The sequence below is a fragment of the Phalaenopsis equestris genome, unplaced genomic scaffold, assembly GCF_001263595.1.
Source record: "Phalaenopsis equestris unplaced genomic scaffold, ASM126359v1 Scaffold000203, whole genome shotgun sequence".
NCBI classification, from domain to species: Eukaryota; Viridiplantae; Streptophyta; class Magnoliopsida; order Asparagales; family Orchidaceae; genus Phalaenopsis; species Phalaenopsis equestris.
This window is the reverse complement of record NW_018164645.1, coordinates 524084-537993: the sequence shown is the minus strand read 5'-3', so window position 1 is coordinate 537993 and position 13910 is coordinate 524084. Positions and strand designations below refer to the sequence as shown.

At 36.8% G+C, this 13910-nt stretch overlaps 2 protein-coding genes and 1 long non-coding RNA gene across 3 annotated transcripts in view; all 3 read left to right on the top strand.

Annotated features, from left to right (window-relative positions):
• Positions 1 to 2460: 2460 nt before the first annotated feature.
• LOC110022883 (probable purine permease 11) lies at positions 2461 to 11500 on the top strand. Its single transcript, XM_020722024.1, has 3 exons — positions 2461 to 2689; positions 5328 to 6437; positions 11345 to 11500. Exons 1-3 carry the CDS (start codon positions 2656 to 2658, stop codon positions 11359 to 11361), a joined length of 1161 nt encoding a protein of 386 aa, XP_020577683.1. The 5' UTR covers positions 2461 to 2655; the 3' UTR covers positions 11362 to 11500.
• On the top strand, positions 8471 to 10771 carry LOC110022885. Its single transcript, XR_002293824.1, has 3 exons — positions 8471 to 8840; positions 9316 to 9317; positions 10442 to 10771. It is a non-coding gene; the product is annotated as an uncharacterized LOC110022885 (long non-coding RNA).
• An 856-nt stretch (positions 11501 to 12356) lies between the features above and the next one.
• The window catches only part of LOC110022884 (probable purine permease 11), a gene marked incomplete in the record, with an annotated part of 11256 nt that continues 9702 nt past the window's right edge, over positions 12357 to 13910 (top strand). The window contains 2 exon segments of the mRNA XM_020722025.1: positions 12357 to 12765; positions 13662 to 13910. Coding sequence (XP_020577684.1) covers positions 12729 to 12765; positions 13662 to 13910 — 286 coding nt within the window.

The window sequence follows — 13910 nt, the reverse complement described above, 5'->3', positions numbered from 1 at the left end:
CTATAAACAATTGCACAAATAGCCTAGCAAGCTCTTTGAAGGTGTGTATAGTGACTCCAGAGAAAGAGTGGAACCAAGTATGAGCTTGAATCTTGAGAGTGGCGGAAAACACTTAATAGAGAAGCACATCAGAGACACGATGAATGTGCGTCATGGTTTGATTATAGTCAAGGCGTTCATAAGGGTCAATTGCCCCTTCATAAGAATCATTGTTACGAAGCTTTAACTCCGGTAAGACTGGGTGGTGCAGCACCGCCTCGGCCTCGATCAAGGGTGAAGACTTAGAAAGTTATGACGATCGGGGAAATAATCCTTATCTTACGAAGAAGTCTTCTAAACCACGCGCTGAGCTTATAACAAATAAAGCTATTAGGAGCAACAACAAGATGTGGCAGGGCTAAATTTCTTGTGAGCACCAGAGGGTTACCGACCGACCTAGCTGCATGGGACTTACCCTATTTAGAATGATCCACTATAAGTTGGTGAGTTTATATATGAGCTCTTCTTCGACAAGCAGGAAGGTTACATAGTTTCTTGATGTACAATGCTCAGATGTAGAAGGCCTCGTTGTATAATGGATAGGATCAATTGTAGTTGAGTAGCCGTCAGGACTTCGGTGCGCCATTTATGATGTGTTTTGTTGCACAATTTTCGGGACGATGTAGCGCTCTGCATGATGTTTTTTTACTTCACGACGTAGGATGCTAGTTTGCATGGTGCTTTGTTGTGACGATCAGAGGGCGACCGATGGTAGTCAACGACGACTAGTGAGCGGTGTTTGGCGGTGGTCTGCATCTGAGGGAGTGGGAATTGTTCCCCAAGCTCTTCGGTCCAGAGCAACGTTGAAATTCGACTCCTTCCTCTGTCCAACTCTCCATCTAGCTCCCCCTTCGTGAATGGGGTAAGACTCTATTTATAGAGTCTAAGAGTTGCCTAGAACTACATCAGAAGACCCAGAGAGATTCGAACAATCAAACGATATTTTATGCACATTTTAGTGCCTTAATGATGTCAAAATTGAGTGATATTGGACTTGTTGGATTTGCCTCATCAAGATGCTCTATTCGACGATAATGTTGTCAGATCTGTAATCCATTTGACTTCTAATGAACAACCCAAAGCTTTCAGAAGTGGTTTAATGGCTTGAGCTGGGCTTAATTTAACTCGGATTGGGTCAATTTTGGTGTCATTGGGTTTATCTCGTTTAGTCAATCAGTTTGATTGTAAGTTTGCTGAAATTAGAGTTCTAAATTATTTTTAATTCGAGTTTGAAGGTTTTTGCTCAAAAAATTATGTCAGGATTTGTGCCCTGCCTCAAAATCCATGCCAAATAATGAAATTTTTTTTGATGGCCCATCAATACTCATAAGTTTTATCCCAAAATTTAACAAGTCGCTTTTAATATTCAAATTTTTTTTATAAAATGTAATTAGAAAACGAAGGAAAAACCAAGATATAGACATTAAACAATAGAATCGACCACTGCAATATAAAAATTGAAGGTCATTCTTACGTATTTACATATCTAACACCTACACTTTAATTTTGATATTTATCCCACCCAAATCATCAATATCATATCAATAATATAACTTTTTGAATCCTTACAAAGTGAAAAATACCTTTTTATTGCAAAGATAATGTGACATATATACCTAAAAAGTAAAATTTAAGTGTTAGATATGTAAAAATATAAGAATTTAAGGTTACGGATGTAAATCTGCCAATTTAAATTTGGGCTCATTTATAAAAAATAGTTTCTTAATTAAGTAAATTAGTATTAAGAATCAGGTTAGTGAAAAAATTAAAAATTTTCTATCCGTACTCTGGGCATAGCTTTATTTGCGGACTCTCAGTAATATACCGTCATATGTGTTATATCGGACCCACCTACAAAAATATTAAAATAGAAGTGTGGAATACGCAATAACATCGAAATAACCTCCGAACCCTAAAATAACATTGTGGATGTTATTTCGTTTTTTCGGGGTTATTAAAGAGAAACTCATATATTACACTTCAATAACCTCGAAATAACCTCTGTAGTGTTATTTCAGGTTTTAAAGTGGATTCTCAGAAGTTATTTCGGGATTATTTTGGAGTTATTAAAGTAGAATATATGTGTTTCTCTTTAATAACCTCGAAATAAGTTCCACAGTTTCACTTCAATAACCCGGAAATAACATATGCGAAGTAGCACGCGTGACGGTTTATTATTGGATTCCACGCCTGGCGGCATTTTTGTACTTTTTTTAATTTTTTTTTTATTAATGTGACCCTAAATTTGCTTAATTAAGAAGCTCCTTATTATAAATTGACCTAAAATTTGACCTCTCGATGTGGAAAGATTAAAAAATAAGCAATCTATATATATATATATATATATGGGGTCAAATTTTAGGTCAATTTATAATAAGTATAGATTGCTTATTTTTTAATCTTTCCTGTTAGGTGAACGTTTATGTACAGTTTCTTTCAACATCGAGGGAAAATTGAAAAAAAGGTCTAAACCGAAGCCAAAACGAAATTCTCCAGCTGAGGTTGTGGCGGGCGATCGAAACTCTCTGTGGATCGCCATTCTGTGCGAGCTCTTGAGGGCCAGTGGGAGGGAGAAGTAGAGAGCTCCCTTCCTAAACCTAGAGAAATAGGGAGAAGATGGAGGCTCATTACACGGCGCTCTCATTCTCAGGTTCCTCCTCCGCCCCGCCCTCCTCCCCTTGATTTTCTTTGTTGAATTCAGTATTATTGAATAGATTGTTACTGAGCGTCCCGGATTCGTTAATTTTTGGATTTTTCCCTTTTTGTTTTTTATTAGATCGGAGAAATTATCTTTCTAATGTGTGAACAGGAAGAAGTTAGGTAGAGCCGAAACAGGAAAAAGAATGTCGAATGCAATGTTTTATTTGGGGATTTTTTTTTCTCTCATGCGTGAATCATGATTCTGTTAATTTTTCGCTACAATTATAATTTGTTTTTTATGTAAGAACTAGTTTGATTTTGTCAATCACATTGCAGGAAAATTTTCTTCTGCTTGCTGACCTGACAAAGCCACAATTTGATCTTGCTGGGATTATTTTATAAATCAAATGTTTGATTCTAAGTAAACTAACCTAAATTGTTTTGTTGGTTTCTTCAAGTACATGATTGTTCCATAATCACTATGTTTGGATATGAGAATAGATGGGAGGTTATATTTGTTGTAAATAAACTACTTCTAAAAAGTACTTTGCTTAAGCTATTCTCAAAGCTAAAGAGTTGTGACAATTTTTAATGAAAAAGAAAAACAAGCTTACTCTCAATTCTATCTGAGCTTGTCGAATGGAGTTTATGCTCATTTTAAGTTGGGGACTTGAGATAATTTTATGTACAAAGGAGGGCAAATAAACTCGATTCTAGCCAAAGAGGTCGGGGAATGTCAACACGATTGATACCCCTTACTATTCATCTACTGTTCACTCTTCTTTCTCTCTTTTCCTACTCTCGATTCCTTGGAGTGTGATTCATGGACAAATTTGGATGCAACATCCTAAAAGGTGCGGTTAGCACAGATCATGCCACAAATAAAAAGAAGAACAAGCCAAAGAGAAAAAAAATCAACAGAATGCCTGTAACATAGAGTGCACTATGAATTTTCTGAACCAGCAGATCCAGGAGTTGAAGGATCAAAAGTTGGATGGCATCTAAGATGCCCTGGCTTGGAGAAGAGAGCGGCAGCCCTAAGAAGAAGGGTCGACACCCAACGGCCAAAGTGCCTCCCTAGCTCTGAAAAGAGAAGGGGACTCTAAGTACTTCGATATTGTCGGATCGACACTGATCAACCGGCATAAGATCGAGCATATTGGACAAATGGGCATGCTGAAGCAGCCAACAAGATTATTTTAAATTTGTTGAGGAAAAGGTTGAAGGAGCCAAGGGGAATCAAGCTGAGGTTCTCTCATATGTTTTTTGGGCAGTTTGAACAACACCTTCCACGACAACCTCAGTCAAACTCTAATTATGTTGTCACACATGATGGAGGCAATGTTGTCGGTCAAATACAATCATCACAACCAAAGAGTAGTGACAACTTTGGCGTTCATTGAAGCAGAATTAACTAAGTGGCCAGAAACAAATGACGAGAGAGTGACGTTCATGCTCGGCCTTGTTGATGAGAAACGAGCTTACCCAATTCTTTGGTAGGAGGAGGTGAAGAGGAGGATGATTCGATAGTATAATAAACATGTTTGAAAGTACCTTCGTCGTCGGGGATCTCATGTTGAAGAAAACTGACCCAACCATGTTAGGACAAGATATGAAAAAGCTCAACCAGACATAGACCAAGCTCTTCATCATCGAAAAAAAGTAGCTCCTGAGGCATACAAGCTGAAGACCCACATGGGAAAGGAGACCCTCAGATATGGAGTGGAGACGACTTAAAGAAATTTTAACCTTTAAAAATTTTTGTATCTCAAATGAATAAAAACAAATGTATTGTCGTTTCAAATCTTATAATATGTTTTTAATTACATGAAAAGTTTGTTAAATAAGATTCACTATTTATACAAATGATCCTAGTTCTGATCAACAATCGTGAAACTCGAGAGGTTAATGCCCCTCTATAAATGTAAAGATCATTTCATGTGCAAAAGAGGACATAGACGCCTGATTCTAGCCAAAAAGGTCGGGAAAGGTTAACATAATTGATAAATTTACTGTTCACTATTTTCTCTATTTCTGCTTCTCTCTCTCCTCTTTCTTACACTCTCTATTTCTTATGTGTGATTCATAGGCAAATCAGGATTCAACAGTACGTAAATATGTTAGAATTGTGTGGTTGCATGCAAATTCTCCAATTTTAGTTAAAAGATTATTTGGTTGGCACGGATCTTATTATTACCTTGTTCAAACTATTGTCTTCGTTGCATTGGTCATATATTCTTTCTAACTATTGTCTTCGTTGCATTGTCAGTGTGTAGATCTGTTATAACGCAAGTGCACGAGTTGACTTTAAATAGGATGTACTAATTATATTTAAACTCTCATTTGTTTGCTTGCAGATAAAATATTTGTTTTACAAAATCTTGATTTCATATAATAAATTTTGCTGTTTCGCAGATTTGTCTTCTAGCTTCCAACCAAAACCTGTAATATGATTTAATGGGACTAAACCACCTAAAGCAAAAATGTATTTTAGAGATTATATAATCAAATATGCCCAAGTTTTATACTCTTCTTGTTTTGAATTGTATCCATCCTTCTATATTTAACACTCATGGTCTCCAATCATGGCTAAAATTCTTATATTTTTTATTCTTTTTTATTTAATTATAATAAAATTTCAAATGAAGGAGACCATGAGCAAGGAAACCAGCACCTCCCAAAAGACTTGATGCCACCTCTCACCTCCAATTTGCATCACTGGAAATGGTGGCTACTTGTTTTCCTCAACATCTTCTTCCTCCTCGTCGGTCAAACCGCGGCTACTCTTCTCGGCCGTTTCTACTACAACCAAGGAGGAAACAGCAAATGGCTTGCCACCCTCATCCAAACGGCCGCCTTTCCCATCCTCTTCCTCCCTCTCATCTTCTTTCCCACCACTTCGTCTTCCCCCGCCACTAGCCCCAGTTCACCAACCACCAAACTCGCCCTCATCTACGTAGTTCTCGGCCTCATAATCACCGCCGATAATCTCATGTACTCCTACGGCCTCCTCTACCTCCCCGTCTCCACCTACTCCCTCATTTGCGCCTCACAGCTCGCCTTCAACGCCATTTTCGCCTATTTTCTAAACTCGCAGACCTTCACCCCTCCAATCCTCAACTCCGTCGTCCTCCTCAGCTTCTCCTCCACTCTTCTCGGCATCGACGAGGATTCCTCCGGCGACTCCCCCCACATTCCCACTGGAAAATACATGCTTGGTTTCATACTGACCCTCGGAGCTTCCGCAGCCTACTCATTAATCCTCTCCCTCATGCAACTCGCCTTTGAAAAAGTCACAAAGACGGAAACTTTTGCAGTGGTTCTCGAAATGCAGATCTACACAGCTCTGGTTGCTTCCTCTGCTTCGCTTATCGGCCTTTTCGCCAGTGGCGAGTGGAATGAATTGGGCAGCGAGTTTGAGGATTTCGGCAAAGGGAAGGCTTCATATGTGATGACTCTGGTGGGAGTCGCGGTGGCATGGCAGGTGGCTTCTGTTGGTATCGTCGGCTTGATCTTCGTTGTTTCATCGCTGTTCTCGAACGCCATTAGCACGCTCGCTCTGCCAATCATTCCCGTATTCGCCGTCGTTTTCTTCGGTGATAAGATGAACGGGGTGAAGATTCTGGCCATGTTGATTGCTATATGGGGGTTTTTATCTTATCTTTATCAGAACTATTTGGATGATTTAAAAGTAAGGTCTCTGAAGGATGGAAGTGAGATTTCTGATTCTTTGCTCCTTCATGCTGAAACTGCTTCAGGTAATTATTAGTTTTTTTTTTTAATAAATGTTAAATATTGTAGATCATCTAGGAATTATTAATCATTATTATTTTTTCATTTTTCTGTTATACTATAAGCAAAAACTTGTTTGATTATAGCACATTCCTTGTTTTCATAAAAGAAGTATTTTTGTTTCCAAATAGGTAAACATATTTGCTAGTGCATTTTGGTATTTCCAAAGATATTCCGAACAATTATTGTTAAATCCTAAACTTTCCTAATTTCATGCATAACACTTAAATCTTTAACATCACATTGAACAACACTCTTATTAATTTTATAAAAGTGATGTACACTTATTCATGCATATGTTCATGACACCTATTTGTTATAAACGTAAATATCAAACTTGAGGTGTTAGATATATGAATAAATAACTATTTAATGGTATGTATATAATATAAGTTTTTCTTTTTTTTTTTAATTTTTTTCTTTTTTACTAAAAGCAAAAACATGTTTGTTTCATCATTATAAAATTTTTCATTTGCTTTTTTATAACCATAAATTTTCTGTGGGTATTTTCTAGCTAGCTCCCTTCATAAGATTTAATTTTGGTTTATTATTAGTTGTATAGAAATATGTGTTGTTCTGCAAATGCATTCTTTCTGTATATAAATAATTATTGAAATGTTTAGTTATGTGTGTGTTTTTTTGAACATATAAAAATTAAAATATTAGTTATTAATCCAATATAGTGGTTTTTTTTTCAGCGTTAGAGGGAGAAAAAAAAAACTAAATTTCCCAATGTAATGGGTTTTTATAATTAGCTCGACTAGTGATGTGGTACTTCAGATTGCTGTTTCTCAATGCAATTAGTATGAAATTTAAATTTATTCAAAATAAAAATCTACATATCTTAAAATAATGGATATCAGGAGAATATATTGACATAAGCCACAAAAATCATTAGAGATATTTTAAGATATATGTAATATAAAATTTGATGTATTCTTATATATTAAATTCATTTCAAAATAAATTAACAACTTTATAATATATTGCAACAGGGCAGATAAGAATTTTATATTTTAGTCTCGGTGCTTAAAAGTCACCATGTAGCGGTGCTGCTGACGTGGCAAATGCATTGTCGATCAAAAGGACAACAGGCGTTCCACTATCAGCTAGCATCTATGAGAAGGGACAGAACAACGCCTAGGTTCTGGTTTGGGACGCCTAGGCTTCACTGACCTGGAATGTGCCATGTAGGACAAGATAAAGTTTGTATCTCAAGTTCTAACAGATGTCAGCAAGGCGCTACTAATACCCGTCCAATCAGTCGTCACCCTCATGACCTAAAGGTTTGACTTTTGGTGGCAATGTGGTGCGACAGTGTGGCGCTCTACATGAGCTCCATAGCCATAGCTTTGATGACGGTCCGATTGGGGGCAGCGTGTGCGCCGGTGGGCCGGCCGTATGGGTCGATTCAGCTTGCGTTTATCATAAAAATTCAAACGCAGTTTCAGATAAGCTGGCGAAACGCGCGAACCAAACGGTACGACGACGTTTTGAAAACGCCGCCCGCACTTATAAGCTGCCTCAAACGGACTCTTAGGCACTGATTTTGTGTGTAGCGGTTTTGCACAACGGCGCTACGGTGCAAAATTAATCCCGAGAGTCCCAAACTCTTGGGTCACCTCAGGCAACAGTGGTAGGGTCAAGCGTTGTGATGCCGTAGAATGGCGTTGCATTGCAGACCATTGCTTTGCAGACCAAAAATTAAGCAAGTTTTATGCGTCTGTTTGGGGCAGCTGCAGCTTCTTTATTGCATCTGAGATGCCCCAGGAAGCTGTTGCTAGAAAGTTAGTAGATAATATATTTTAGCATGTTGAAAACAACTTTGAGGCAATTGTTTCTGGACAAATGATCATTTTGTCTCTGTGAAGTAATACTATTTATAACAGAACTGTCAGATTCTTATATTTAATACTTTAATAGCATTAATTTACTTCATAATAGTACAAAAAATTAGATACATAGGTCACTTAAGAGCGAGTAACTAGAGTGCAAAGAAAGTAAAAAACTGTTAAAATTACAACTAATATAATGATGATATTGTTTTTATAGTTTGGGGCGGCACCTCACGAAATAAATAGTCCCAAATGGACCCTAAGTATTTGAAAACCTCATACATTTAACCTAGGGGTCACTTTTGCACATAACATAATAACACAAACTAACATATTTCTTCATTAGAAAAAAAAAAAATCCATAATTCGGAATACAAAAGATACAACTCCCTAAACGAGAGGAAAATAGGAATAATAAAAAACATGAGAACACAATAAAAAATGAACAGAAGGCTTCTCGTCCCCCATTTCCTCATCGTTATCATTGTCATTCTCGGTTCCACTCGACCCCGCCTCTGGTAAAGGGGACGCTCGGTCTCAAGTTCTAACAGATGTCAGCAAGGCGCTACTACTCGGGCTAGGTGGCGTCGTAGCGGTGAGGTGGCTCTAATACCCGTCCAATCAGTCGTCACCTTCATGACCTAAAGGTTTGACTTTTGGTGGCAATGTGGTACGACGGTGTGGCGCCCTACATGAGCTCCATAGCCATAGCTCTGATGACGGTCCGATTGAGGCAGCGTGTGCGCCCGTGGGCCGGCCGTATGGGTCGATCCATAGCCTGTATTTACTGTAAAAATCCAAACGTAGTTTCGGATAAGCTGGCGAAACGCCCGAACCAAACAGTACGACGACGTTTTGAAAACGCCGCCCACACTTATAAGCTGCCTCAAACGGACTCTTAGGCGCTGGTTTTGTGTGTAGCGGTTTTGCACAACGGCTCTACGGTGCAAAATTAAATCCCAAAATTAATCCCGAGAGTCCCAAACTCTTGGGTCACCTCAGGCAACAGTGGTAGGGTCAAGCGTTGTGATGCCGTAGAATGGCGTTGCATTGCAGACCAAAAATTAAGCAAGTTTTATGCGTCTGTTTGGGGCAACTGCAGCTTCTTTGTTGCATCTTAGATGCCCCAGGAAGCTGTTGCTAGAAAATTGGTTGATAATATATTTTAGCACGTTGAAAACAACTTTGAGGCAATTGTTTCTGGACAAATGATCATTTTGTCCCTGTGAAGTAATACTATTTATAACAGAGCTGTCAGATTCTTACATTTAATACTTTAATAGCATTAATTTACTTCATAATAGTACAAAAATTTAGATACATACGTCACTTAAGAGCGAGTAACTAGAGTGCAAAGAAAGTAGAAAACTGTTAAAATTACAACTAATATAATGGTGATATTGTTCTTAATATGCAGACGGTATATGTCCCGTGCTACACTGTCTTCTAGTAATGCCCTCCACTCCAGATCACTATCGGCAATGAAATTCGTTGAACTGTTTGCCCATCAAAGAAGCAGCACTTTTATGTGATGCATGCATTAAGAAAAAAACAAAAAAAAAAATTATAATAAAATACATCAAAATTTTTTGCAATAAACTTCATCCAATGGTTGACTCCCTCTATGATTTCCTAATTAAAATCACACCCACACACACATCATCCAATGGTCAACTCCATGTATGGTCTCCTATTTAAAATCACACGCGCACACACACACACACACACACACAAAACATATATACATACATACATACATACATACATATATTTGTGTGTATGTGCGCACACGCGCATCACCTGCTTCTCAATAAAGATGTTTGTGCTGAAATTGAAGTAAGGATTTTTCAAGGTAACACAAGCAATGAAATTTTCCATCGAAAGCAGATCAAAATAAGTACTCATGTTTGTAGGCTTCCTGTTTAAACATATTACCATGCTCCACCTTACCCCAAGCAAAACATGCTTCACGAGATGCTCGGGAAGATTCGTCTCCACGCGGGTTTGGCTTCGCAAGAATCTAGGGCAGAAGAGGCTCTTCGCAAGAGGCTGGGGAGCCGCAGGGCAATGGAGGTCTAATTAGATCGATAACGCGAGGCCGTGGGGTCGATAATGCGGTCCGCATTCTGCCTAAGTGTCCTTTCTCGAAGGCCCGGGCTTGCAAGTCAAATTGCCGGCTCTTTGCTTCTCCTGGTGGCTTAGGTGGTACCCAAGAGATCCACCTTCCGGGCAACGCGATCCCGGGTAGCCTTTCTTACATGTGAGCACGATGGAAGCCTAGCAGAAATGAAAGAGATGTCACGCTAAAAACCACACCAACAATCGTTTCAAAGCTTTCCACCCAATGTTACGTACGTATGACTCAATTCTTATGTATTTGCATATTTACTCTTGAACCTCATTTTTTACATGCCTGCCATCTTACATATGCATGAAAAACATGTATTCACTTTTTTAGAATTTAAAATGGGGGTATTTTTAGGGGTCACTTTTGCACATACGTAAAAAAACATAATAACACAAACTAACATATTTCTTCATTAGAAAAAAAAAATCCATAATTCGGAATGCAAAAGATACAACTCCCTAAACACAAAATTTTAGGTGATTTAATTTATACCATACATGATCATGCATAATTTGAAGAAAACAAGGTGAGGACAAGGTTAGAAGTTTGAACTAGCACTTTGAGATTTTGGCCTGAATTAGGCGTTTTGCTTTCTTCTTCTCGCTTTCCCCCCCCCCCCCCCCCCCCCCCCCACCGGCTTTCAAAGAACATAAAAAGTCAAACTAATTTGATAAAATCGGTAAATTTTGCTTGGATTTTCTTTTCCATGAATCTGGTGGCAAAGTTTGAAAACTTCAAATATGACTTTTTTTATGTGATTTTTGGAATGTATGAAGTTGTGTTCATAGGTATTAAGATTCATATCAGACTGTTTAAAGCATTAAAATTCCTTCTTGAGTTCACTTATAACTGAAATACATGATACGTGCAGTACTAGTTTGCATTGAAAATCTTATTTCTATTATTGCAGATGTGGCAGGCACTTAATCAGAATAGGGAAATCCAGATTCTGCAGTGAATTCAATCAAATGACCTATTAGATTTATAATAACAATTAAATTCCTAGCTGTTATTACTTATTATTTCTTGTCTATTAGTTTATTATATCTTGCCTTTTCTACTTTATTTTGTTTTATTACTTTCCTATTTAGTTTATTATGTTTTATATATATTTTTTTATTGTGCCTATTGTAATTGTATTTAAATACTCTTTTATCAATAAAGTTGTGCTGCTCTATTCCAAATCTCAACATGACCTGGACTTATCCTTCCATAAACACCCTACAAATATCATTTATTACACAATATATTTTTTCTTTTTTAATTTAACTCAATATATAGTTTTTTTTTTTTCTGTAGCATTTATACTTCAACCTAAACCATTAAATTGTCGTAGGAACAGCCCAGAGGGGGTGGATCGATCTTTTGCAGACAGTTATATTGTAATGAAATTTTAGAGCTCATGTTTGTAAGATTCTGATGTAAAATTGAATGAAGTTTAGATCCAGCAATATTAATCAAATATTTTTGAAAAAATTAGTAATCTTCTTCAACTTAAATATTTGAATTAAGGAAGATTTACATACATGCCACTTAATTACTATCTATTTACATATCTAACATCTAAACTTCAATTTTCACATGAGTCTCACTTTACCTATGAGTGAATTTTTGAAAGTTAAAATATTTATATTTTTTATGTGATTATGAAAATTTTGTGTGCTATAAAGATAAAAAGTAAAATTTAGGTGTCCCATATGTAAATACATGCATGTAAACTGGGTGGCATGTATGTAAACACAGCACTTAAATGTCTTCAAATTTATTTCGAATGTGTTTATTTTCAGGTATTTTAAGCAATGTTCGAATGTCATAAATATAAATATCATCATTTGATACAAATAATATTTTTAAAATTAATATTTTATGTTTTAATTTTAGAGTTTATAGAAGTATGAAAATAATTCTTAAGTCTTTTAAAATTGAAATAATATTCATTGAGAATTATGAGAATTTAATTTTAAAGTAGCAGAGGACTACTAGGAACTATTTTGGCACTGTACTAAAATAATAGAAGAGCCGGGCCATGCTTGCGATAGAAAAGATGCTTGAGAAGGACGCACACCTCATTGAAAACAGGTTGCGTTGCGGAGAATGCAATAATTGAAATGGTTGGGAAAGAAAGCGCCATTTTACAGAAACCTACTGAAGTTGCAAATCTTTATCTTTTTAAAACGAAATTCTCCAGCAAATGGAGAGGGGGGATCAAAACTCTCAGTAGATTGCCATTCCGTGCAAGCTTTTGCAAGGGGAAAGGTAGGGAGCTCACTTCCTATGCTCCAAAGAAATAAGAGATGGAGGAGACTCATTACACGGCTCTCTTACTCTCAGGTTCCTCCTCCTCCTTCTCCCTTTGATTTTCTTTGTTGAATTCAATCTTATTGAATGGATTGTTCTTTAATTTTTTGGAGATTTCTCTTCTTGTTTTGTATTCCATTAGAGAGATTGTTGTTCTAATATGTGAACAGATGAAGTTAGGTTGAACCGAAACTGGGAAAAGAATGGCGAATGCATTGCTTAATTTTTGGGATTTTTTCTTTTTTTCATTTGTGAATCATGGTTCTGTTCTTTTCCACTGCAATTATAATTCATTTTTATGTATGACCTGGTTTGATTTGTCATATTTAGAACACAAGAAATTTTTCTTCTGTTTGTTGACCTAACAAAGCAACAAAGCCGACGTTTAGTCTTGCTGAGATATTATTTTATATATCAAATGTTTGATGCAAGTTGTTTTGAGTAAAAGACCCATTATTGTTTTGTTGGTTTCTTCAAATACATAATTGTTCTGGTTGGCAAGAAGCTTAATATTAGCTTGTTCTAAAATTTTAGTCTTTTGTGTTGGTCAGATAGTCTTGGTTAGTGTTTAGATCTATTAGAAGTCAAGGGCAGCTTTTGACTTTAAATAGGATTTATTAATTAAATTAAACTCTTCTTTGTTTGCTTGTAAATAAAAGATATGTTTTTAGAAAATCATGATTTCATCTAATAAGTTTTGCTGTTTTCCAGATTCATTTTCTAACTTCAACCAACACCTGGAAATTGATTTAATGGGACTAAACCAGTTCAGCAAAACAATATTTTAGATCTTATATAATCAAACATGTCCCAAATTTTATGCTTTCGTATTGAAATTTAATCATCCTGTCGTGGCTAAAGTTCTAAGATTTGTTATTCTTTTTTATTTTTTATTTTTTTATTAAACTATAATAACATTTCAAATGGAGGAGGCCAAGAGCAAGGAAACCAGAACCTCCCAAAAGAGTTGATGCCTCCTCCCTCCAAATTCAAACAATGGCAATGGTGGCTACTTGTTTTCCTCAACATCATCTTCGTCCTTGTCGGTCAGACCGTTTCTACTCTACTCAACCGCTTCTACTACGACAAAGGAGGAAACAGCAAATGGCTTTCCACCCTTGTCCAAACAGCTGCCTTTCCTCTCCTCCTCCTCCCTCTAGTCTTCCTTCCCACGACCT